This window comes from Tursiops truncatus, chromosome 15 (assembly GCF_011762595.2).
Source record: "Tursiops truncatus isolate mTurTru1 chromosome 15, mTurTru1.mat.Y, whole genome shotgun sequence".
Classification (NCBI taxonomy): domain Eukaryota; kingdom Metazoa; phylum Chordata; class Mammalia; order Artiodactyla; family Delphinidae; genus Tursiops; species Tursiops truncatus.
Window position 1 is genome coordinate 40,778,873 of NC_047048.1, and position 23,580 is coordinate 40,802,452.

General features: G+C 42.6%; 1 protein-coding gene across 1 annotated transcript in view; it reads left to right on the forward strand.

Annotated features, from left to right (window-relative positions):
* CFAP61 (cilia and flagella associated protein 61) overlaps window positions 1-23,580 on the forward strand; it is a 255,844-nt gene that overhangs the window by 104,921 nt on the left and 127,343 nt on the right. The window contains exons 14-17 of the mRNA XM_073792625.1: window positions 5,727-5,853; window positions 10,251-10,328; window positions 12,472-12,678; window positions 15,539-15,673. Of these exons, the coding sequence (XP_073648726.1) occupies window positions 5,727-5,853; window positions 10,251-10,328; window positions 12,472-12,678; window positions 15,539-15,673 (547 nt within the window). The remainder of the gene's footprint in view (window positions 1-5,726; window positions 5,854-10,250; window positions 10,329-12,471; window positions 12,679-15,538; window positions 15,674-23,580) is intronic.

Consider the following 23,580-nt stretch of genomic DNA (forward strand, 5'->3'; position numbering starts at 1 on the left):
GGACGGGTAGAGGGCCAGGTGTTTTCATTTGGGAGAAGCAAGATCCTTTAGATTAACTTTATCCAGATCTTCAACAGTGTTTTAAATCTTTTGCCCGATACCAATTTGTGAGCAAAGTGTCCCCAACTCTAGCAATGTGATGGTGGAATTCGTCTTATTCTTGTCATAGTATGTCAGTTTTTTAATTCAGTATTCTGAAATTATATTGTTAGATCTCTACAGATTTGATATTGTTATATCTTCCTAGTGAACTTTTACTTTTATAGTTAAAGACCCTCTTTTCCTCATAATGCTTTTTGCCTTGGGGTCTAACTTACCTGATATTATGTGCTGCCCCAGCTTATTCTTTTGACTCTTCATTGCCATTCCCCCGTCCTTTTCCCTTCATCTTTCTTTGGTATTGTATATATGTGTATTTTGTAACTGCTTTATTGAGGTATAATTCACACTATACAATTCACCCACTCAGAGTGTACAGTTCTGTTGTTTTTAGTACATTCTCAATTCATCACCCCAAAGGATACCCCTTACCCATGCTGCAATCACCCCTGTCCCCTTGTCCCCCCCAGCCCCCAGCAGCTAATCTACATCCTGTCTCTGTACACTTGCCTATTATGGGCATCTCATATAAATGGAATGAAACTATGTGGCCTTCTTTCACTTTTCAAGGTTCATCCCTGCTGTAGCCTGTGTCAGTACTTCATTCCCTTTTGTGGCTGAATAATATTCCAGTGTATGGATAGACCACGTATTGTTTATCCCTTCAGAAGTTGATGAACATTTGGGTTCTTTCCATTTTGAGAACTATTATGGATAATGTTGCTACGAACAAGGTTTCCTGTGAACATATGGTCTTAATTCCCTTGGGTATTTTCCTAGTACTTTTGTGGTCTTGTTTTTTACATTTATATCTTTAATTCATCTGAACTAGATTTTGGCATAAGGTGGCCATATCAGAATCAAGTTCTTACCTTACACTTAAAAATTGCTCATACTATTTGTATTATTAATGTGATAGTAAATTGATCATCTTTCTATCAATTAATTATAGATGTAGATTGTTCTTGGCAAATATGCCGCGTTGTCCATAGAACGGAAGCATGCACTAAAATGTAAGCACAAATATTCACTACAAGTGAAAGCTAAGTAGGTTAGAGTATTTCACTTTATTAATAGTAGGAGGAGTAGCCCTGCTCTATTTGGTAATAACACCCCAATGACTGGAGAGCATGCATTATATGAACCCTACATCGTATGCAGGGCCCATTACAAAACGAAAATGTGGGACTCCAGCCTAAGGTGGAGAGGTCATCTCCCCCTCACATAGGCCCACGGCTCCATCCCGTGGCAAACAGGCACCGGCATGCCCTACATACCTGGGCACGGGGTGGGCTAGAGTTCCACACTGAGTTGCCTGCCGAACACAGCATGGCACTGCCTGCCCTGGATGGGGACCCTCGGTGAGGACGGCCACCACCCTGCTCTGATTAGACTCCAGGAGCACACACCTGACCTCGATCCTCCCCATGCCCGTGTCCAGGACCCCAGTGAGGGTGGAGCGGGATGGTTCAACATGGGGCTCCCCGATGCAACCCAGTCGTCACCCCTGGCAGAGGGTGGCAGCAGTCACAGGGCAGGGTCGGGGAGGTGCCAGGGGCAAGGTACAGATGGGGGAGAAACCATCACGGGTGCTGGTGCGAGGTGGGTACCACGTGTGAACCAAGGCTCCAAGCCCCGGACGTGCTCCACTGTCCTACTTGACTTCACGTAAAAACACGAAATCAAAAATAAAATTAGTAAGAATTTTGAGACTCATGAAGCCCGCCTGGGTTCAGTTTAATTTTTTTAACTTCTTAACATACTTTGAAAACTGGGGGAAGAATTTGGCTTTATGTACAATGTAAATATGACATAAAACATGGTGCTGAACATTTTAAATTAAATAAATTTAAAGTGTGACATTGTGTTGTCTGGTTAATGGGTATAATCAGTGATTTTTTTTAACCTTATTCTTTGTACTTTTAAAATTATTTTTAATTTTATTTTTTTAAATTGTAATAAAATTGCTTTACAATGTTGTGTTAGTTTCTCCTGTACAATGAAATGAATCAGCTATGTGTATACCTATATCCCCTCCCTATTAGACCTCCCTCCCACCCATCTAGGTTATCACAGAGCACCAAGCTGAGCTCCCTGCACCGTACAGCAGGTTCCCACTAGCTATCTATTTTACACATGGTAGTGTATTTATGTCAAACCTAATCTCCCAGTTCGTCCCCCCCTGCTTCCCCACTGTCCACATGTCTGTTCTCTACGTCTACATCTGTATTCCTGCCCTACAAATAGGTTCATCTGTACCATTTTTCTAGATTCCACATATATGCGTTAATATACAATATTTGTTGTTCTCTTTCTGGCTTACTTCACTCTGTATGGCCGTCTCTAGGTCTATCCACATCTCTACAAATCACCCGACTTTTTTCCTTTATATGGCTGAGTAATACTCCATTGTATATATGTACCACATCTTCTTTATCCATTCATCTATCATTGGACATTTAGGTTGTTTCATGTCCTGGCTATTGTAAATAGTGCTGCAATGAACACTGGGGTACATGTGTCCTTTTGAATTATGGTTTTCTTAGGGTGTATGTCCATTATTGGGATTGCTGGGTCATATGGTAGTTCTAGTTTTAGATTTTTAAGGAACCTCCATACTGTTCTCCATAGTGGCTATACCAATTTACATTCCCACCAACAGTGCAAAAGGGTTCCCTTTTCTCCACACCCTCTCCAGCATTTATTGTTTGTAGATTTTTTGAAGATGGCCATTCTGACTGGTGTGAGGTGATACCTCATTGTAGTTTTGATTTGCATTTCTCTAATAACTAAGTGATGTTGAGCATCTTTTCATGTGCCTCTTGGCCATCTGTATGTCTTCTTTGGTGAAATGTCTATTTAGGTCTTCTGCCCATTTATTAATTGGGTTTGCTTTTTTGATACTGAGCTCCATGAGCTGTTTGTATATTTTGGAGATTAATCCTTTGTTCATTGCTTCATTTGCAAATATTTTCTCCCATTCTGAGGGTTGTCTTTTCGTCTTGCTTATGGTTTCCTTTGCTGTGCAAAGCTTTTAAGTTTAATTAGGTTCCATTTTTTTATTTTTGTTTTTATTTTCATTACTCTAGGAGGTGGGTCAAAAAAGATCTTGCTGTAATTTATGTCAAAGAGTGTTTTTCCTATGTTTCCTCTAAGGGTTTTATAGTCTCTGGTCTTACATTTAGGTCTTTAATCCATTTGGAGTTTATTTTTGTGTATGGTGTTAGGTAGCGTTCTAATTTCATTCTTTTACATGTAGCTGTCCAGTTTTCCCAGCACTACTTATTGAAGAGGCTGATTTTCTCCATTGTATGTTCTTGCCTCCTTAGTCATAAATTCTGTGACCATATGTGCATGGGTTTATCTCTGGGCTTTCTGTCCCATACCATTAATCTGTATTTCTGTTTTTGTGCCAGTACCATACTGTCTTGATTACTGTAGCTTTGTAGTATAGTTTAAAGTTGGGGAGCCTGATTCCTCCAGCTCCGTTTTTCTTTCTCAAGATTGTTTTGGCTATTTGGGGTCTTTTGTGTTTCCATACAAATTGTAACATTTTTTGTTCTAATTCTGTGAAGAATGCCATTGGTAGTTTAGTAGGGATTGCATTGAATCTGTAGATTGCTATGGGTAGTATAGTCATTTCCACAATATTGATTCTTCCTTCCAATTCAAGAATATGGCATATTTCTCCATCTGTTTATGTCATCTCAGATTTCTTTCATCAGTTTTTTATAGTTTTCTGAGTAAAAGTCTTTTGCCTCTTTAGGTCGGTTATTCCTAGGTATTTTATTTATTTATTTTTTTTGCAGTGGTAAATGGGATTGTTTCCTTAATTTCTCTTTCTGATTTTTCATTGTTAGTGTATAGCAATGCAAGAGATTTCTGTGCATTAACTTTGTATCCCACAACCTTACCAAATTTCGTTGATTAGTTCTAATAGTTTTATAATGGCATCTTTAGGATTTTCTATGTATAGTATCATGTCATCTGCAAACGGTGACAGTTTTACTTCTTCTTTTCCAATTTGTATTCCTTTTATTTCTTTTTCTTCTCTGATTTCCGTGGCTAGGACTTCCAAAACTATGTTGAATAAGAGTGGCAAGAGTAGACAGCCTTGTGCTGTTCCTGATCTTAGTGGAAATGCTTTCAGGTTTTCACCATTGAGTATGATGTTTGCTGTGGGTTTGTCATATATGGCCTTTATTATGTTGAGGTAGATTCCCTCTATGCCCATTTTCTGGAGAGTTTTTATCATAAATGGGTGTTGTATTTTGTCAAAAGCTTTTTCCTTGTCTATTTAGATGATCATATGGTTTTATTCCTTAATTTGATAATATTGTGTATCATGTTGGTTGGTTTGCATATATTGAAGAATCGTTGCGTTCCTGGAATAAATCCCACTTGATCATGGTGTATGATCCTTTTAATGTGTTGTTGGATTCTGTTTGCTAGTATTCTGTTCACGATTTTTGCATCTATATTCATCAGTGATATTGACCTGTAATTTTCATTTTTTGTGATATCTTTGTCTGGTTTTGGTATCAGGGTGATGGTGGCTTTGTAGAACAAATTTGGGAGTGTTCCTCCCTCTGTAATTTTTGGGAAGAATTTGGGAAGGATGGATTTTAGCTCTTCTCTAAATGTTTGATAGAATTATCTGTGAAGCCATCTGGTCCTGGGCTTTTGTTTGCTGGAAGAGTTTTTTGTTTGTTTTTTTGTTTGTTTTTTGTGGTACGTGGGCCTCTCACTGTTGTGGCCTCTCCCGTCGTGGAGTACAGGCTCCGGATGCGCAGGCTCAGCAGCCATGGCTCACGGGCCCAGCTGCTCCGCGGCATGTGGGATCTTCCCAGACCGGGGCACGAACCTGTGTCCCCTGCGTCGGCAGGCGGACTCTCAACCACTGCGCCACCAGGGAAGCCCTGTTGGAAGAGTTTTAATCACAGTTTCAGTTTCATTAGTTGTGATAGTTCGGCTTCTATTTTCTAATTCTTCCTGGTTCAGTCTTGGAAAATTGTACCTTTCCAAGAATTTGTCCATTTCTTCCAGGTTGTCCATTTTATTGGCATATAATCGTTTGTAGTAGTCTCTTATAATCCTTTGTATTTCTGCGGTGTCAGTTGTGATTTCTCCTTTTTCATTTATAATTTTATTGATTTGAGTCCTCTCCCTTTTTTTCTTGATGAGTATAGCTAAAGGTTTATCAATTTTATCTTCTCAAAGAACAAACTTTTAGTTTTATTGATATTTGCTATTGTTTTCTTCATTTCTATTTCACTTATTTCTGCTCTGATCTTTATGATTTCCTTCCTTCTGCTGACTTTGGGTTTTCTTTGTTCTTCTTTCTCTTTTTTAAATTTTTATTTTTAAATTATTTTAAAATTTAAAAAAACTGAAGTATAGTTGATTTACAATGTTTGCACTTTTTAAAATGTGTGTTTTCCAGGTTTTCTAGAATGAAGAATTACTTTTGTAGTTAATCAAACCCCAATGTTATATAAAAAATATTTTACCAGATATTATTTTATGTAAGTGTGATCTGTTACAATTCTGTCTCCATTTGGGTGGAGGACGGAATACATATTTTAGTACGTTAACCTGAAAAAGAAAATGTGTCTCTCCTTACCCAGGACCATTAAAATAAGATTAGCCACTCTCTCGGATACTCCTGGTGTTGAAAATCTTGTCAGCACCCTCATGCTGAGTAAAAGCATATTGGAAGATTTACAGCAGTACAACGAGGCTCGCAGGGACCCTGTAAGTACCTGCTATGACCAGACTGGCTTCTTTTCCTCATGTTTTGGGACCATTATGACTCATGTATGTTCAACCCAGAAGTTTCCTTGGGCCTAGTTGGAGAATCGTGTGGTGGGGAGTGGCAGAGGTGGGGTTGGAAGGTGGGAGGGAGAAGAAAAGAACAAGGAAACTGAGGTTTAAGGAAGTGGGGCTGTTCTTCTCACTAGTTGCCCTATGAGGGCTGATCAGATGCCCTAAATTCTTATCACGGGGCTAGAAAATTTGAACTTGATCTAGACAAATATAACAAAATTAGATCTCAGTGCTTGGAATAGGCAAATCTGACCAAGGTTAGTGGATCCTTGGGGTGCCTGGTGCCCATCCCAGCAGCACCCCATTTTGCCCTTCTGGGTGATGGGTCTGTCCATACCCTTGAGGACGCTGGCTGCATCCTCAAGGATCGGATTGGCTGGGAAGATCCTGTATGACCAATGCTGGGTTCTCTTTCTAGTACAGTAACTGTACTGTACTTTTGCCATTGCAGAGGGCAAGCTAGCAGTGGTCCTTACATCATCGCTGCTTTCTTAAGGACCAGGCCAGTTAACTTCACCAGACATGGAACAATGCATGTAGCTAGGGAAATGCTTAATTACTTCTTGATGAATTATATTAAAAAGTTTAACCAATAAAAAGTTTGATGGCTTTCACTGTTTGAATACGCCACATAACGAGTGCCTGTTTCAGGAAACAGACTGACCTCAGCCCGCTGGAAGTCCCTTTCAAGCTCTCATTTAGTCACTCTTCCCCCAGTTAGTACCACCTTGACTTCTAAGATCATAGATGCCTGGCTTTTGAGCTTTATTTAAAGGGATCATACAGTGTGTTTTCTGACATCTAGCCTCTTTTGCTCAGCAATGATTGTGAGATTCATCCACATTGTGCTGTAAAGTATTGATGCTTCATTGCATGAATATACCTCAATGTATTTCTTCATTCCGCCTCTGGGGTCATCTGGCGAGTTCCCAGTTATGGGCTCTTTTGGATAAACCTCTCAGTTAATTTTAAACTCATCAGGAGGGAGACAACAAACACCAAACGTGGTGAGATGTTTAATATTTATAAAGGCATTGAATTAAAGTAAAACTTCCCTCCAGCACATGTTTTTTTTGTTTGTTTTGGTTTGTCTTGGTCTCTTTGTTTCTTTTTTTGTTTGTTCCTTCCCTCCTGGCTCGCTGACACAGGGGTCTCCAAGACACATGCAGGGAGTCTATGAGGTAAAAACTATGCTCAAAATAAGAGTAAGAAATTATTTTCCTTTTCCACTGAATTGATATTCAGCGGAAAGGCAGTGGTGGGCAAAACCTCAGGGACCTCAATGTGGATTGAAGCAGTGTCACCAAACTTCCCAGTGGCCTTCGAGTTTGCTGCGATGCACTCACAGCAACAACAGGAACAGAAAATCCACAACGGGATGTCACTGTGCACCAGGAGAATGGCTAAAACAAAGAAGAGTGACACCACTCAGGTGTGGCGAAGGTGCGGGGAAATTGGATCACTCCTATGCTGCTGGTGGGAATGTGAAATGGTACCCCTGCTCTGGAGAACATTTTGGCTGTTTCTTAAAAAACAAAAAAAAATGCAACAGTTATCTCTGAGCATTTATCGCAGAGAAATGAAGACTTGGTCACGAATGTTCATAGCAGCTGGAATCAGCCCAGATGTCCTCCAACAGGGGAATGGGTAGGGTGAGCTGTGGCAATTCCATGCCATGGAATAGTGCTCAGCAGTGCAAAGGGATGCACCAGTTTTTTTGTTTGTTTGTTTAAGTATAGTTGATTTATAATGTTGTGTTAGTTTCAGGTACAGCAAAGTGATTCAGATAAATATATGTGTATCTATACAGTCAGTCCTTGTTGTTTATATATTTTATATATAGTAAGTAGTGTGTATCTGTTAATCCCAGACTCTTAATTTATCCCTCCCTCCCCTTTCCCCTTCGGTAACCATAAGATTGTTTTCTATGTCTGTGAGTCTGTTTCTGTTTTGTAAATAAGTTCATCTGTATCATTTTTTTTAGATTCCACAAATAAGTGATATCATATGGTATTTGTCTTTCTCTGATTTACTTCACTTACTATGGTAATCTCTAGGTCCATCCATGTTGCTGCAAATGGCAAAATTTCATTCTTTTTTATGGCTGAGTAATATTCCATTGTATATATGTACCACATCTTCTTTATCCATTCATCTGTTGGTGGACATTTAGATTGCTTCCATGTCGTGGCTATTGTCAATAGTGCTGCTATGAACATCGGGGTGAATGTATGTTTTCAAATTAGAGTTTTCATCTTTTCTGGATATATGCCCAGAAGTGGGATTGCTGGATCATATGGTAGTTCTACTTTATTTTTTTAGGGACCCTCCATACTATTCAGGAATGCACTGTTGATTCATATATCAGCTTGGGTGGATGTCCAGAGAATTATGCTAAATGGAAAAATAAGCCAGTCCCTAGAGGTTACATACTGTATGATTTCACTTATATGACATTTTTGAAATGACAACATTTTAGAACTGGAGAACAGATCGTTTGTTGCCAGGGTTAAGGATGGAAGTGGGACAGGAGGCAGATAGGTGTGGTATAATAGGCAACCCATGAAATCCTTGTGTTGGAACTGTTCAGTATCTTGACTGCAGTGGTGGACATATGAACCTACACAGGGGATAAAATTGCATAGATCTTAATACGCACACACATGGGCACGCGCGCGTGCACGCGAAATGGCATCAGTGTGGGTTCCCTGCTTGTCATATGATACTAGTGTTTTGCAAAGGTTACCATTATGGGATACTGGGCAAAGTGTAGAAGGAATCTCTCTGTATTGTTTTTTACAACTGCTGGTGAATCTGCAACTATCTCCATAGACATTTTAATTAAAATTCAAACAAAAGGGAAAGCCAGTTTCCCTTGAAGCTGTAAACATTAACTTACTAAGTCTTAGCCCTTGAGTACATGTATTTGCAGTATTCTGTGTAGCAAAATGAGACGTGCGCATACTGCTCTTGGCTGCAGGCTGAAGTATATTGGTTGTTTCAAGAAAAATGTTTCTGCAGTTGTTTGAATTGCAGGCTGAAGCAGCACCATTGTCACAGAACAGCTGGCAGACAAAATATGGTAATTCAGTCCTGGGGAGTTGGCAGACTTTTTCTTAAAAATGAGTGAGGTGAGAGTGTCACTCCAAAGAAACAACTGACAGCATGTGTTCCCCCATGATAAAGTCCACGCTTTCACAAAAAAATTAGACTTTCAGAAAGTCAGTATCTGCCATCATGAGCTTGACAGCTTCCCAAAACTTAAAAAAACTTTTTCTGATGAGACTGGCGGTGATATTACCACACGCAATGTTTTGATATTTTGTAATGAAATAGGTCAACGTTTGGAAAACCTGCATAAGCTTGGTGAATCAATATTTTCCAGATAGACAGTACACGATGTTACAAAAATCATGCATGGGTAAAAGATTCAAAGTGCAAAAGAGACCGATACATTTTAATGTAGTAGGGTATACAAAGGTCACTGACATGGCTTCAGAGCCACATTGCAACTTATCTTTAAAACACTACTTACTACATGTTGAGTTTTGGTGGCGCATCAAAGGAGAATATCCATCATTATCTGAAAATATTATTTAAATACTTCTCCCTTTTCCAACTACGTATCTTTGTGAACACAGATTTTTTTGCATATATTTCAACCAAAATAACATGTTACAACAGATTGAATACAATACAGAAGTAGGTGTGAGAATCCAGCCGTCTTCCATTGAGCCAGATATTCAAGAGATTTGCAAAAATATGAAACAATGCTACTCTTCTCTCTAAATATTTTTATCAAACTAAAACATGTGCTTTAATTAATAAGTTCAACAAAAATTAATCAAAGAATTCAAAATTTTCTCGGTTTTAATTTCTAATATAGAAAATAGTGGTAGAAATTACATACGTGAACCAAAGCTCTTTAGCATCCTCAGGACACAGGGTGCCTGGGATGACAGTGTTTGAGAACCACTGATGTTATGCTAAAGAAAACAGATTCCCAGTCAAAGGAATGTGGTTCGAATCAATAGATCCATCCCGTACCAGCTGGAGATCTTGGCAAGGCAGCCTCCCAGGCCTTATTTTCTCGTAAATGAAGTAGAGATGTAATGGTAATACTTACTTCAGAGGGGTTGAAGTGAGGGTTAAATGCATACAAAGAGGGCATTTAACCTATTACCTGGCCCAGAGGTAAGTGGTGATAGGATGGTGGCTTTATCATTGTCGTTATGTGATCACGGTTGAAACCCTTTATTGATAGCTTACGGAAACACTAATAGCAATATTTTTTAGGGTCTTAAAATATCTGCTTCTCTTGTCAGGATGGAACACCACTGAAGGCATTTGTAGCCGAAGTTGCAGAACAAGTAGTTGGCATTGCAGTGATCAGAGATGAAATGGTAAATTGTGAAGTGGATACTACTTCCCTTGATCGTGCCTTTTCCTCTCGTGAATTAGTACACAATGCCTCTTTTGAAGTTTCATTTTTACTTATTTAGGATGAATATCTTCTTTTTCTGAAGGCTGTAGATCTGCTTGCATCCCACTGGGCAGCCTTTCAAGTCTCCATTTTTTTTTCGGTTCAAAATGTTTAAAATATTACGAAGAGTACATGAAAACATTCACCATCTAAAAATTCAAATAACCTTCCACCACCAAAAACAAGTCCCAGCTCCCTCCCCAAAGGATTACCACTATTGAGAGTTAGGCATTTATCCCTTCCAGCGTTCTTCCTTGCACTTATTTTCATGCATCGTGTGCGTGCGTGCGTGCGTGCGTGTGTAAGTGGACATCTAATTTTATTTTGTCCCAGTGCACAGCCAATTATTCCAAAGTATTTAGTACTGAGTAGTCCATTCTTTCCCTACTGATTTAAAATGCTGCCTTTATATTATTAAATTTCCATGTGTCTGTGTCTATTTTTACTCTCTGTTCTGTTCCATGGATTTATTTGTTGATATCTATTGTACTATCACGTGCTTTGGTATCTGGTGGGGAAGTCTTCTCTTATTTATATTTTTTGCCTAAAGTTTCTTGGTTAAACTTGGGTGTTTTCTTTTCCAGATAAACCTTGTAATACTTACTATGAATTTATTTGTGCCTATGTAGATTTTACAGAACAATTTAGGCAGAACTGATAATTGTAATATTGAGACTTCCCTTCTGGGAACATGGCTTCTGGAAGATACCCTTTATCATGTTAAGGAACTTCTCTCCTATTTCTAATTTACTAAAAGTTTTTGTTACGCATGGGTGTTGAATTTTATTAAATGTGTTTCGGCATTTATGGAGATGTTCGTATGACTTTATTTCTCTAATGTGTTCAAACTATCCTTATTCTTGGATTCATTTCTCTTTGGATTCAATATATCTTTAAGAATTCTTGGAGCGTGAGTGGAAGAGGGTAGGGTCTCTGAGTCCACACACATATACAAGTTTTCATCTGTCCTCACACTTGAACACTCATTCAGCTGTGAATAGAATTCATATGCAAATTATTTCTCATCAGAGTGTTGATGTTTTTACTCTCATTATCTTCCAGTATCCAATGTTACGGACAAAATACAGTCTGATGTAAATAAATGTATGTATGTCTGCTTTCTCTCTTGAGAATTAGTTTTTCCCTTTTATTTCAAAAATTCTTATGAAGTACCTTATGCCTCTTTTGAGCTTGGGAACATCTTTCTTCTATGATTTCACTAATGATTTCTTCCCTTCCATTTTCTCTATTCTCCATTCCTTTTTGGATGGAAGTGACCCTTCACTGTCTTTTACGTTTCTTCTTGTACTTTTTAATCTCTTGTACTTCTTACTCTTCATTCTAGGAGTTGTTCTTGATTTTATCTTCCAGCTTCCTAATTTACTGTTCAGCCACATCTAGTCTATTATCCAGGCCTTCTATTGGAATTTTAATTTCAGAGTTCATGTGTTTAACTTCCAAGTCTCTTCCTTGTTCTCTTATTGTTCCTTTTTTGTAGGAGCTTGTTTGTTATGTTTTATGCGAGATCCTTTTTTGGTATCTCTGAGGACATTGAGTAGAATTTTTAAAAAATTCTCCTCCATTTGCTGGATAACCTCTGTTTCCTCTGGAGTGAGTTGTATGTTTCTCTAACTGGTCTTTTGCATTCGTCAGTTTTCCCCAAAAGTCTCTCCATGTCATGAATGAGAGTATCAGTGTGGATGGTTGGCAGGGGCTCTTTGACGGTAGTGTATATCTGCTTCTCCATTGCATTGCTCTGGCCACTGGGAGGCTGTCCATGAGCAGGGACTCAAGGCTCTCCAGGTTTTTAGCACGGCTGTGAGGAGCAAATCCCAAAGCTCTGAGCCACCCTCCAGAAGTAAGCCATCAAAACAAGTGACTTTCAGGAAACATAAGTTTTAGCTTTAAAAAAATTAACAATGAAAATGAGATCGTAAATAATAGGAGGGAAAAACTCGTCTCTCATTATTGTACCTGAAGTCATTTTTAAATAATGTTTCTCAGAAAGCGTATGCCGTTTGTTTAAAACCTTCTTAGGTGTCTTTTCTCACATCTCTTTTTAGGATATAGAGTACATACGATCCCACTACAATATTGAAGACTTCATATACTTTAGTCACCACCAGCGCGAAGAGCATGGCCACCTGTATCACTTTGCCCTGAACCCCATTTTTCAGCACTACACCAAGTTTTTTCTGAAGGAGATCCTCCGTTTAGGATATAAGTCCTGTCTCTACTACCCTGTTTACCCGCGAGCCAAGGAAGGCAAGGTAAAAGAATGTCTTAAGTCACTTTTCCAGCAGATCTGTGTCACGGTGTCATTTGTGTCGTGTGCCATATTTTATTTCTTCTTCACTCCATGTATTTTGATTGTAATGTGGCTCTGAATTTCAAATGGCCATATTGAGTTTGGTCCTTTTCTTACACTACAGTGAAAACCCAGAAGGCTTTGAATTTCTGAAACCATCACAACCCATATAATTAGTAGAACAAATTGTTGGCTTTTCCATATCTACAAAGCAGACACTGAAAGCTATGGAAAAACACTCTAAGGGATGTGAAAATCAAATTATTTCTCATGTGAATTAGTGAAGGCCAAAATGTCCTATGATGTTCTTCAAGCAAAGAATGTTCTAGTAGTGAACCCATAGAATAAATTAGCTCAGTCCTTAATACTGGTGTGCTATCACGGTATTGCAAAACAGCAGTATAACATCCCCATAAAAGTGATGGATAAAAAGTGGAGATATGTGTTATTGATGTAACCTTTATGTAGTAGGTACCACTATGTCTGCATAATACTTGTACTTACATAGAGCAATACTTCTATAACAAACACGTGTCTGCTGTGTATACATTATGTATACTGTGCACAGATAGCAAGCTCTTGCTTCCTGCTTCCGTGTATCCTGCTTCCGTCTCCTTCATAGCACTTCTCACTCGCTCACATTCTGTCTTGTGCCGTAAAGCTGGAGCTGTTTGCCCTGTTCAGAGCTGCAGCCCTGTTACGTAGGAGGGTCCCACACACTCACACGTGCTCACACGTGCTCACACGCAGTGTCCCGCTTGCTCACAGGCAAGGGCTTCTTGGAGCTGGATCCCCAAGCAGTTCTTTCCTGCAAGATGGTCCCTCTGTCACTGACAGTGTTGATGCAGACTTGAGGGGTGTTGAGAACTGAACCCCCAGGTAGAAATTTCTACCCCCCCTAGGTAGAAATTGTCCCATAAGATCCCATTCGTGACCAAAAACTTTCTTAGGCTCTGCCTAGAGTCTGACATTGTCACGTTTCTTCTTAGTTACCATGGTGAGCTAAGTGGGTTTTTTAAATGCTCTGAATTATTAAACTTAAAAACAATCTAAGGTATATGGGTACATACACATAACAGTAATTTTACCAATGTATCTTATTTGACAAATGCCTTTTGGGGAAAAACAGAAGGAATGGAGGAGAAAGAAGAAAAAACATGGAAAAGATAGGTAGCGAATGTAGAATATGCTCTAGTGATGATTTTTTTCCTGTCAAAATGCAGCCCTACAGCAATGTGAATGCCCCAGATTTGAACCTGGGACATGGGAAGTTTAACAGTTTTGCCTGAAAATCCTGGTCCTGCACAATTTCTTTGTACTTCACATTTGGCCAAGTGCCAATTTGGTGACCTTTAAGGATGGGATGTTACATTCTCAGTTTTTACTCCCAGTGTTTCCTGCCAGTGCCCAGTTGGTAGAAAGTCCTTTTGCATGCATCCTAAAAAATGGTGACTTGAACTGAACTCATTGAGTGTTCACGTATTTCCCTCCATGGTGTGGAATTAGGACCATGTTACGCGCTATTGTATATATAACATAGAAACACACTTGGAAACAGATTTCCTCTCTGTCTGCACCTCTAGTTGATTTATACACGTACATTTAAATAAGTGCAAGAAGCAATACCAAATAGTACAGGTAAGAATCTCCAAATTCTGCTATAAATCCCCAGTTGACTGCAGTACAAGTGAGCTTTCGGCTGACACGATGAAGACGGTTTTCTCCACACCCTCCTGCCAGAACATGTACTGAGAGCTCTTCCAGGCTTAAAAACACAGCTTTGGCTAGAGATCCCTGGCTTCTGTTTCTCAGTGTGTAAAATCAGGCAGTGAAGTTCAATAGTGAAGGATTTTAGAAATCCCTTCCAGAAGCTCTTAGAAAGGCCTAGGGGCTATTTTTAGAACCACAAATAAGTCATGTGTAAACCACGTCATTTATTAAACTACAGCTACAGTTCCGTTTTACTTTCTTTGCTTTCCAGGTTAAATTCGGTAAATGTCTCATTAAAAATTTTTGGTTTGACAGTTTGAGGTTTACACAGTTGAAATACCCAAAGCTTAGGGGTTTCGCCAAAACCCCTAAGAGTTCATAAATGTGAAAGAAATAAAGATCACCATGTTCAGTTTTCTCTGCCAAGTCTAAAACTTGGATAAAATTAATATTTAAAGCATTCACCTAAAACATGATTTATTGTAGCCCGTTTCAGTAAGCATAAATCCAGCTCACAATTTAGTATTAATATAAAGCAGAATAATCTGGTCCAGCCCCCTCCCCCCTCCACTCCCCCACTCTCCGGTTTTATCCTTTTGTTTTAAAACACTTATCTGATCAACAGACGTCCAGCTGAAGTAGCAGTGACTTTCACAAACATGAGGATTTTTACATCTGCGCCCTATTGCCCCTCAGATGACATTTTTATCTATGTGCTTTCTTAAAGCAGCTTGTGTGAAACACGCAAAGGTTACCAGGACGCAGATAACACAGCTTAATGGGGTCAAATCGAGCTGATTCATGATCACTACGGAGAAGAATATCCTCCTGGGGAAAATACTTGTGCTGAAAAATCCCATAAACCAAACCACTTGTTTATCTGTCATTCCCACAGAGATACTAATGCAATTACTCCCGTAATTATCTTCATTAGTGTCAGGCATTATCTACAATTCATTCCTCTGGTCGAAGAGTATGTTTGTTTATTTGCTGGTTCCCCCCACCTCCGGTTTGGCCGGGTTGGGAGTTTTGTATTTGTCGAGGCGCGTGCCGGCAAATGTGCGCGCGGCTCCCACGCCCTTCCCCCTAACATCGAGGTCGCTGTCTCCCAGTTTCAGAGCTCCGGTGCCCACTCGCTGACGTCCGCCCTCCACTACTTGGTTCCCGTGCGGCCCCGACGACAGATTGTCTATCCCCTGGAAAAGCTTGGCATCAACGCCCCATCAAAGGAGGTCTCCAGGGACGCGGTGGGTAGCCGGCGGCAGCAGGCGGGGCGCAGTGCCAGCGCGGGCGAGCGGGCGGGCGGGCGAGCGGGCGGGCGGGCGGGCGGGCGGGCGTGGCAGATGGGGCGGCGCTGCATACGCAGAGCCGGAGCCCAACGGCTGCTCCTTCATCCAGGAGCCCAGGCTCCCTCCCACCGGCCCCTGCCCTAGGGTGGTGCCTCCGCAGCGAGCCCGGAGCAGAGCGGACGCTATGTGGTCCCTCGTGACGCGCCACCCCCCCTCACACGGGGGACGCCGCCGCGGGCTGCTGCGCCTCCGTACCAGTGGCTTGGGGTCCACCTCCCAGCATCTTTCTGGGTTTAGCCCCCTTGCTTCAAAGCAGACTCCCCTTTCCTTCATGCTCTGCTTTCTCGGTTTGAGAACCTAGGTCTGGCCGCGTGAGGACGTTTGGGGCTGAGTCCTGAGCTAGGTTTGTTCCCTCCTCCTGGGGGAGTCCGCGTGATGAACAGGAACGTCTCAGCTGTCCTGGGTGGCGGGGGCTTTGAGCTTAGAGTGCACAGCCCTGGGACACTCTTAGTACCAGAACAGGAGAAGGGACCAAACAGAACCTAGATTTCGCTTTCAGTGGAAGTGTACGCGTAAACAACCATACACAGAGCCGTGTTCAGGAACTTGGCTGGAAGCGTGACTTTGTCAGGCTGACTTACATGTAAGCTTGTACTGTATGTGCACACTTCCACTTAAATACGGTAGCAAAACGCCCCGCAGTGGGCCGACACTTGTTCTTTGTGAGAAAGGAGGAAAGTGGAAAGTTTAAACTCTCCAAACGTTTAGCAAAGGAGCTAAAAATGGCGCTGGAAATGGTGCTCAAATCAACACCCCAGTTTTGCAGGACATGCGTCACCTCACGGCCCCCAGCTCCTGCTTTACGTATGGGGGGTGGGTCTACCAAGACCCATCTTAGAGGCAGGCTGCTCTAAGTCCTATGTAAAATCCTAAGTCTTTATATTTGTAAAATAAAAAATAAATTTGTATTTATTTTCTAAGTTCTAACTTTGTATTTGAGTAGAGACTAAAAACGAATAGCAATTCTTTTGCTCTACCCAAATCTTCATTATGGAAAATGTGAAGCATGTACAAAAGTAGAGCAAGTTCTACGAAACAGGGATTCTCCTTCTGTCTGTGCTGAGGGACCTCGTCTTCTTTTCTTAATGTACAGTCCCTCATAGACTGATAGTTTTGTGAAATGTGAATTCCTAGAAGGAGATTAAAAACAGAGACCAAATTCAGGTCCTATTATTTTATCACTAGGTTTAACAGACACAGAATTACTCTGCGCACTTGCTCTAAAAGCTTCTGAAGGCAGACGGGCACGTGTTTCAGCCCACACGATGGGCTGCGCAGAAACAGCTCCAACAGGGTTCAACTCTTGGCCAGTTTTGCATCTTCTACAGCCTCACCCACTTCTCCTTCCTCCCTTATCATCTTGCAACAGATACATGTCATCACTTCATCTAAGACCACAGGTGTGTCCTTAGGTAGCAGGGCCCCAGCATCACACTCTAGAGAGGAAGGGGCCCCGGGCAAATCTGTAGGACTGTGGGGTTGACCACCAGGTGGTCTGCTGGTGTGTGGAGATCCTGGGATTGGATTCTTTTGGAATGAGAGCCAAGAGAGTGTGTCGGGGTCAGGAAGGGTGGCCTCGTCTATATCTGTCACTGAAACACAGCTAATGTGACATCCTCCTGATCCCAGGAGAAGGGGCCACAGGTACAAAGTACAGAGATGTAGCTTCTGTGTGAGAGGTGCTGCCCTTTTGCAGCCACTGCTGAGATGCCTTTGAGTTGGGATAGACCACGTGGCCAGGCCAAGAGAAGCCCTCACACGTCGGCGGCAGCCCGCAGCCCCAGCACCTTCAGCTGGTCCCCAGGGGGCGTGAGTGGTATGGCTGGGGGGACGGGGAGCAGCACGGGGCTGCCACCTGGTATCAAGAGCCGTGTTCCTGAACCTCTGGAGCTTCCCCATCCTCACCCCACCCCCAACCCTGGGAATCTACAGACCTGGATGACTTTGAGGTGAGCTGGAGCTCCTGGTGGGGGAAAAAGCCAGAGAAAACATTTTATTTCACTTAAAACAACCCTACTGGGACTTCCCTGGTGGCGCAGTGGTTGGGAGTCCACCTGCCAATGCAGGGGACACGGGTTTGAGCCCTGGTCCGGGAGGATCCCGCATGCCACGGACCAGCTAGGCCCGTGCACCACAACTACTGAGCCTGCGCTCTAGAGCCCCACGAGCCACAACTGCTGAGCTCGCGTGCCACAACTGCTGAGGCCCGCGCGCCCGGAGCCCATGATCCACAACAGGAAGGGCATCTGTAGTGAGAGGCCCGCGCGCTGCACCGAAGAGTGACCCCCACTCGCTGCGACTGGAGAAGGCCCACGCACAACAGCGAAGACCCAGCACGGCCACAAATAAATAAATAAATAAAATAAAATAAAATGATCCTATCATGACTTCCCAGGTTGTTATGAGTTGAAATCATTGCTTACATTTAATAAGCTTTTTCATGGCCATCTCTCTGTGCTGTGTCCCCACAGAGCCCCCGGCTTATTTCAAGACCTAGCAGAGGATGGATTTTGTTTAATTAATTAATTAATTGATTGATTGATTGATTTTGGCTGCGCCGGGTCTTAGTTGCGGTACGCAGGATCTTTGTTGCGGCATGCATGTCGGATCTAGTTCCCCGACCACGGATCAAACCCAGGCCCCCTGCATTGGGAGCACGGAGTCTTTTTTTTTTTTCGCGGTACATGGGCCTCTCACTGTTGTGGCCTCTCCCGTTGTGGAGCACAGGCTCCGGACGCGCAGGCTCAGCGGCCGTGGCTCACGGGCCCAGCCGCTCCGCGGCATGTGGGATCTTCCCAGTCCGGGGCACGAACCCGTGTCCCCTGCATCGGCAGGCGGACTCTCAACCACTGCGCCACCAGGGAAGCCCAGGGAGCACGGAGTCTTACCCACTGGACCACCAGAGAAGTCCCCAAGGATGGGTTTTTAAATCCCTGCTCCAGGAAGACAACCACTTACCAGATGGGTGGGGCTGGTGCTCGTATCCGCCACTTTGTGCTGTGTTGTTTACTGTATTGGTGAATTCTGACTTTTTAAGAAGCACTTTACCGCTGCTTGTTACACTTATTCTTGAGAAGGGTTTAGTAAAGATTTAGATTTAGTAAACAAGGTCTAGTGAAAATGTTAGAAATCTTAAAGTTGGACCAGAGGATTATCGAGAGCAGAATCCACATGGGATGAGCCTAGACATGCAAACGTTAAAATACTACATTACATTATTTTAAATTTTAAAAAACATTGTAGGCGGATTTAATGTTTTAGGCTGATTATCTGAGTCAAGGTGAGCCAGATGGAAAACTTTTTGGAGGACTTTCTACAGGGTCCTAAGCACATTGATTTCTTAGCAGAGCAAATAGTACCGCAGCCGTTGAAGTTGAGCGATTGTCTTACTAAATGAATCTCTCTTTGTCCCTTTAAGTTTTACACCCCCCTCTGCCCGGAGCTACGAGCAACCCTCAGCGCCCTCACGTGTCCGCACACTGCTCTCGCTGGGCACTGGCCTTTCATACTTCTTATCCCATCTCAGACTGACCATCCGTTCCCTGGCTTTCACCTAGGAAGCCAGTCTTCAAGGGAACAGATCACTTCAGGCATGAGTAATGGGATAGAAAGCGTTTCATCTCGGTGGGTTGCCAACCTGACTCTGGCACAAGCCAGCAGAGATTGAAATTCATCACTGCGTGGCAGGGTAGTGTGCTCCGCTCGCCCCAAGGTCAGGTAGCTGCTGCCTGGTTTAGATGAGTCGGTGTCCCTGCCACCAAACTGTCCCTGTCATTCGTATCAATTGACAGTGTGCCCCGTGTCAGGTCACAAGAAAGGACCTGGAAAACATGTGAATGGTTTTCATCACACATCACCGAGGTAGGCCCGGAAGGTTCATTATGTCGCCAGAGTCAACCAGCAGAGATACGTGGATAAGAGAAGGCTTTTTCCTAACCGTAATCCACGTGGCATGGACCGAGAAGATTTCGTTTCTTAGCTTGAATGGGCTGTCTTGGCCTGGGCATTTGCCCTCTGAGAATTATTATCATGGGACTTTTTAATGAAATGAATCAGTGTGGCCCACTTGCATGCGAACTATGATCTGGGAAGTGCTCAGAATTTGGCTGAATGAACTGATGGCCATATTAATTACAGACTGTGGACCAATTTGACCCACGCTTACTTTCGGGTGGTTCCTTGGGCAAGCTGGCTTGCTGTCCTTCCTGCCTCCACGTAGGGATTCAAACATGACCGTGACAGGGGCCCTGTCCTCGGGGAGCGTACAGCCCCGTGTCAGTATTAACGTGGGACTGCTCAGGGCTGGTTAAACCAGGGATCGGAGAGGGCTGCATGGGTCCCTGAGCCCCGCCGGGGTCAGACCTGTTCTGCGGAATCCTTTGGGAGGGAATGTGTCTGGTCGGAGGCATGGTTTCCTTTCCAAGACTGGGGTTTTAAATGACTCTTACTTGTCATATTAAACACCAGAAAATCTGCTTTGAACTTAAAAAGCCCCTACCTTTGCTTCAGTATTAAGAGATGCTCCCCATTATCCACTTCAATCACTTTAGTTCTCTATGTTGATTTCTAGTATTCATAGAATTACAGTGTCAACTCACCTTTCCTTTTTTTTTTTCCAAAATTTTTTTGTACCAGATCAATCCATCTTCTTTCAGATGACAGAATCATCTCAGGAATCAGACTTTCAGAGTGATCAACACCTGTTATTTTTTTTGTGGTTGTTTATTGGTGACGGTCTGTTTAAATCTCGACTAATGAATTATTTGAAGCCTCTGTTTTCCCTTTGTCCTTCTACAAAAGAAAAATGACGGTTTGTTTAACCCCCCTTCTCGGAGCTAAGTGCTGGCCCGATTTTTCCTAGTGTGTGATCTCTCAGGAAGATGTCACGCTCTGGCATTCGGTTACCCTTTGAATCGCCCCTTTCATCTGGGCTGTTCTTCCCCAGTTCAGCTATAATTACCATCTGATGGACTGTTGCTGGATACTGTTTCACTTGTACATCTGCTGCCCTAGGAAATTGCATTATTCTCCCAGCACCTGCTAGATTTTCCCCAGCTTAATTGTTTCCCCAACCCCTTCCTTAAACTTGGAAACTTTCACTGCCCGCGTTAGACTTTCCTTGGTTGTACTTTGTGTGTGTGTGTGTGTGTGTGTGTGTGTGTGTGTGTGTGTGTGTTTAAATTAGCCCTTTAGAATCTCCTTGGTAGAAGTTTCTAAAAATGCAAACCCATATTTTTCAACATCATATATGCACTGAACATTATTAATGTGACCATGGTGATAGTTTCCTGAAATGAAATTAACCCACTTCAAATCACCGCCATGAGTCCAGTTTGCTTTTTCAAGCCACATTCCCGCCATTTCCTACAGTTACCCTACCTGTGGGAAATGCATTTCCTCCTATTTATGATGAACCCTTTTCTCTGACATTCTTAGAATAATTTACATAAATTCCTTTGTGAGGTTTTTTCTTTTTCAAACGAGTACAAGTTGTATGGTCATTTCTTTCCAATTCTTTGAATACTATCTAGTTTAGTATTGTACATAGTGTATGTGTACATCAAAATGACTTATGAATCAGTGATTTATTCTCCTTGTTATCAAATTCCTCCCTCTTATAAAGGTTACAGGGTAATAAACAACAACTACTACTACTATTACTAACATGCTGTCGCTAAAGGCTCCCCATGAGTTATGTCGTTTAATCCTCATATCAACACTTGTAAACAGTTACTGCTACTGTCGTCTTCAATGTACATAAAGAAAACAGGCTTGCAGGAGGGAGAGTAAGTGACTTGTCCAAAGGCGAATTCTTGACAGAGCTTCAAACCCAGGCAGTTGGATGCCAAAACTCATACCATTATATATGCTCTCTTATCTAAAAAGTTAAAGCAGTGATATCATAGCTTATTGTAGGAAAACCAAACCACAGAAAAGGAAGATGGCTTGACAGAGACCTTTTGGAATCTCCCAGATCTTTGGCACCAGCTACATAATCAAAAGGTGACCCACAGATAATTGGCTTTCTGCCCGAACAGCTGGATTTTCCTCCTGGCTGAGCCATCCAGCCTTGGGTTTGTTCCTGTGCCAGCCTGACCCTGGCTGGGCTGGGAGCAGACACAGGGGTCCAGGATAGAGCCCTGGGGTCACTTTTTGGACAGCAGCTGATCCAGGCTATCTCCATGTCTCTCTTTGCTGTGTCAGCTCGTTGTTATAAACCTTTCGAAATTATAGTGGCAGCTGCTGGGAAAGGTGGAAAAAAATAATAACCCCGTATGTGGGTCACATTATCCGTTCTTCAAGATTCACTTCCATGCTATGTGTGGCTTCACGGTGTTGTTAGAAAACCCTCGAGTAAATGCCCAGGATGAGCAACTGAAGGTTTACTCAGGAGGTGAGGGGTGGGTGGGGGTGCGCTGGCGGCGTGATGGACCCGCCTGGACGCTGTTTAGAAATTGAGTTGTGGTAGAGTAGCAAAAGGAGGTCTCTAGGGTGTGATAAGAAATTGTGAAAAGTAAAGTTACTTCTTAATATCTCGGTATTGTCAAAAATCAATCCTGTATCTTATCATCGTTTTCTAGGATAGATATTATAGGAGAGTTGATCTCTTTCTCTCTCCCCCCACCCCCCACCATCTTCCTCCATCTTCCCTCCCCCCCTTAACAGCTTTATTGACATATAAATCACCTACCATACAATTCACCCACTTAAATTGAACAATTTATTGGTTCTTAATATATTCACAGAGTTGGGCAACAATCACCATCTAATTTTAGAACATTTTTGTCACCTCTCCCCAAAAGAAACCCATTAGTAGTCACTCCCTCTCCCTCCACCCCAAGCCCTAGGCAACTACTATTTTAGTTTCTGTTTCTATGAATCTGCCTTTTCTGGGCATTTTGTATAACTGAACTCTACAATACATGGTATTTGTGACTGTCTTTTTTCATTGAGCATCTTTTCAAGGTTCAAGCAATTTGCAGTACGTATCAGTATTTGATTCCTTTGTTTTTGGCCGTGCTGCAGGGCATGGGGGATCTTAGTTCCCCAACCAGAGATCGAGCGCATGGAAGCACAGAGTCTTATCCACCAGACCACCGCCAGGGAAGTTCCCATTAATTGCTTTTTATGGCTGAATAATACTCTGTTGTGTGTACATACACCATTTTACTTGTCCGTTCATCAGTTAATGGACATTTGAGTTGTTTCCACTGTTTGGCGCCTGTGAACAGTGTTGCTGTGGACATTTGTGCTCATCTTCCCTGCCTCACCCTCTCTGGCCCGTCAGCCTCCCAGGGGCCTGCACAAATGTTTCAGAGAGCTCCTGCAGCACAGGGAATGCCCATCCAGACCCCAGGAGTGACGTGGAGGACTTTCTGTTGTTCACACCAGCACGTCCAGCACTTCAGCCCACCTTTAATAATGTTATTGCTTTTAAAACAGCTACCAACAGAAAAAAAAAAAAATTCTGAGGCTTTCTTAGATGCTGATGGGGTTCTCGCCACAACCCAGTAGGGGGAAAATGCATTCTGTTCCCTGCAGAGCCAGGGTAATGAAGGCCGCGGAGGTCCAGAAGGGCCTCGGGATGCGCCAGCTGCCGGCTGCAGAGCTCTGGACGCCACGGCCCAGCAAGGCTCCCGAGTGGACCCGAGCTACCAGGCAGGAGCTGGCCTTCGCAGCTAAGTGGCTTCTTCAGAATCCGCCTTCAGGGAGGAAAAGCACGCCCGCCAACAGGAAGCTTTGCTTTGTGTATTTTAAAGGAGCTGGGGATATAAAACGACAAAGGGGACAATTAGAGCTGCAGA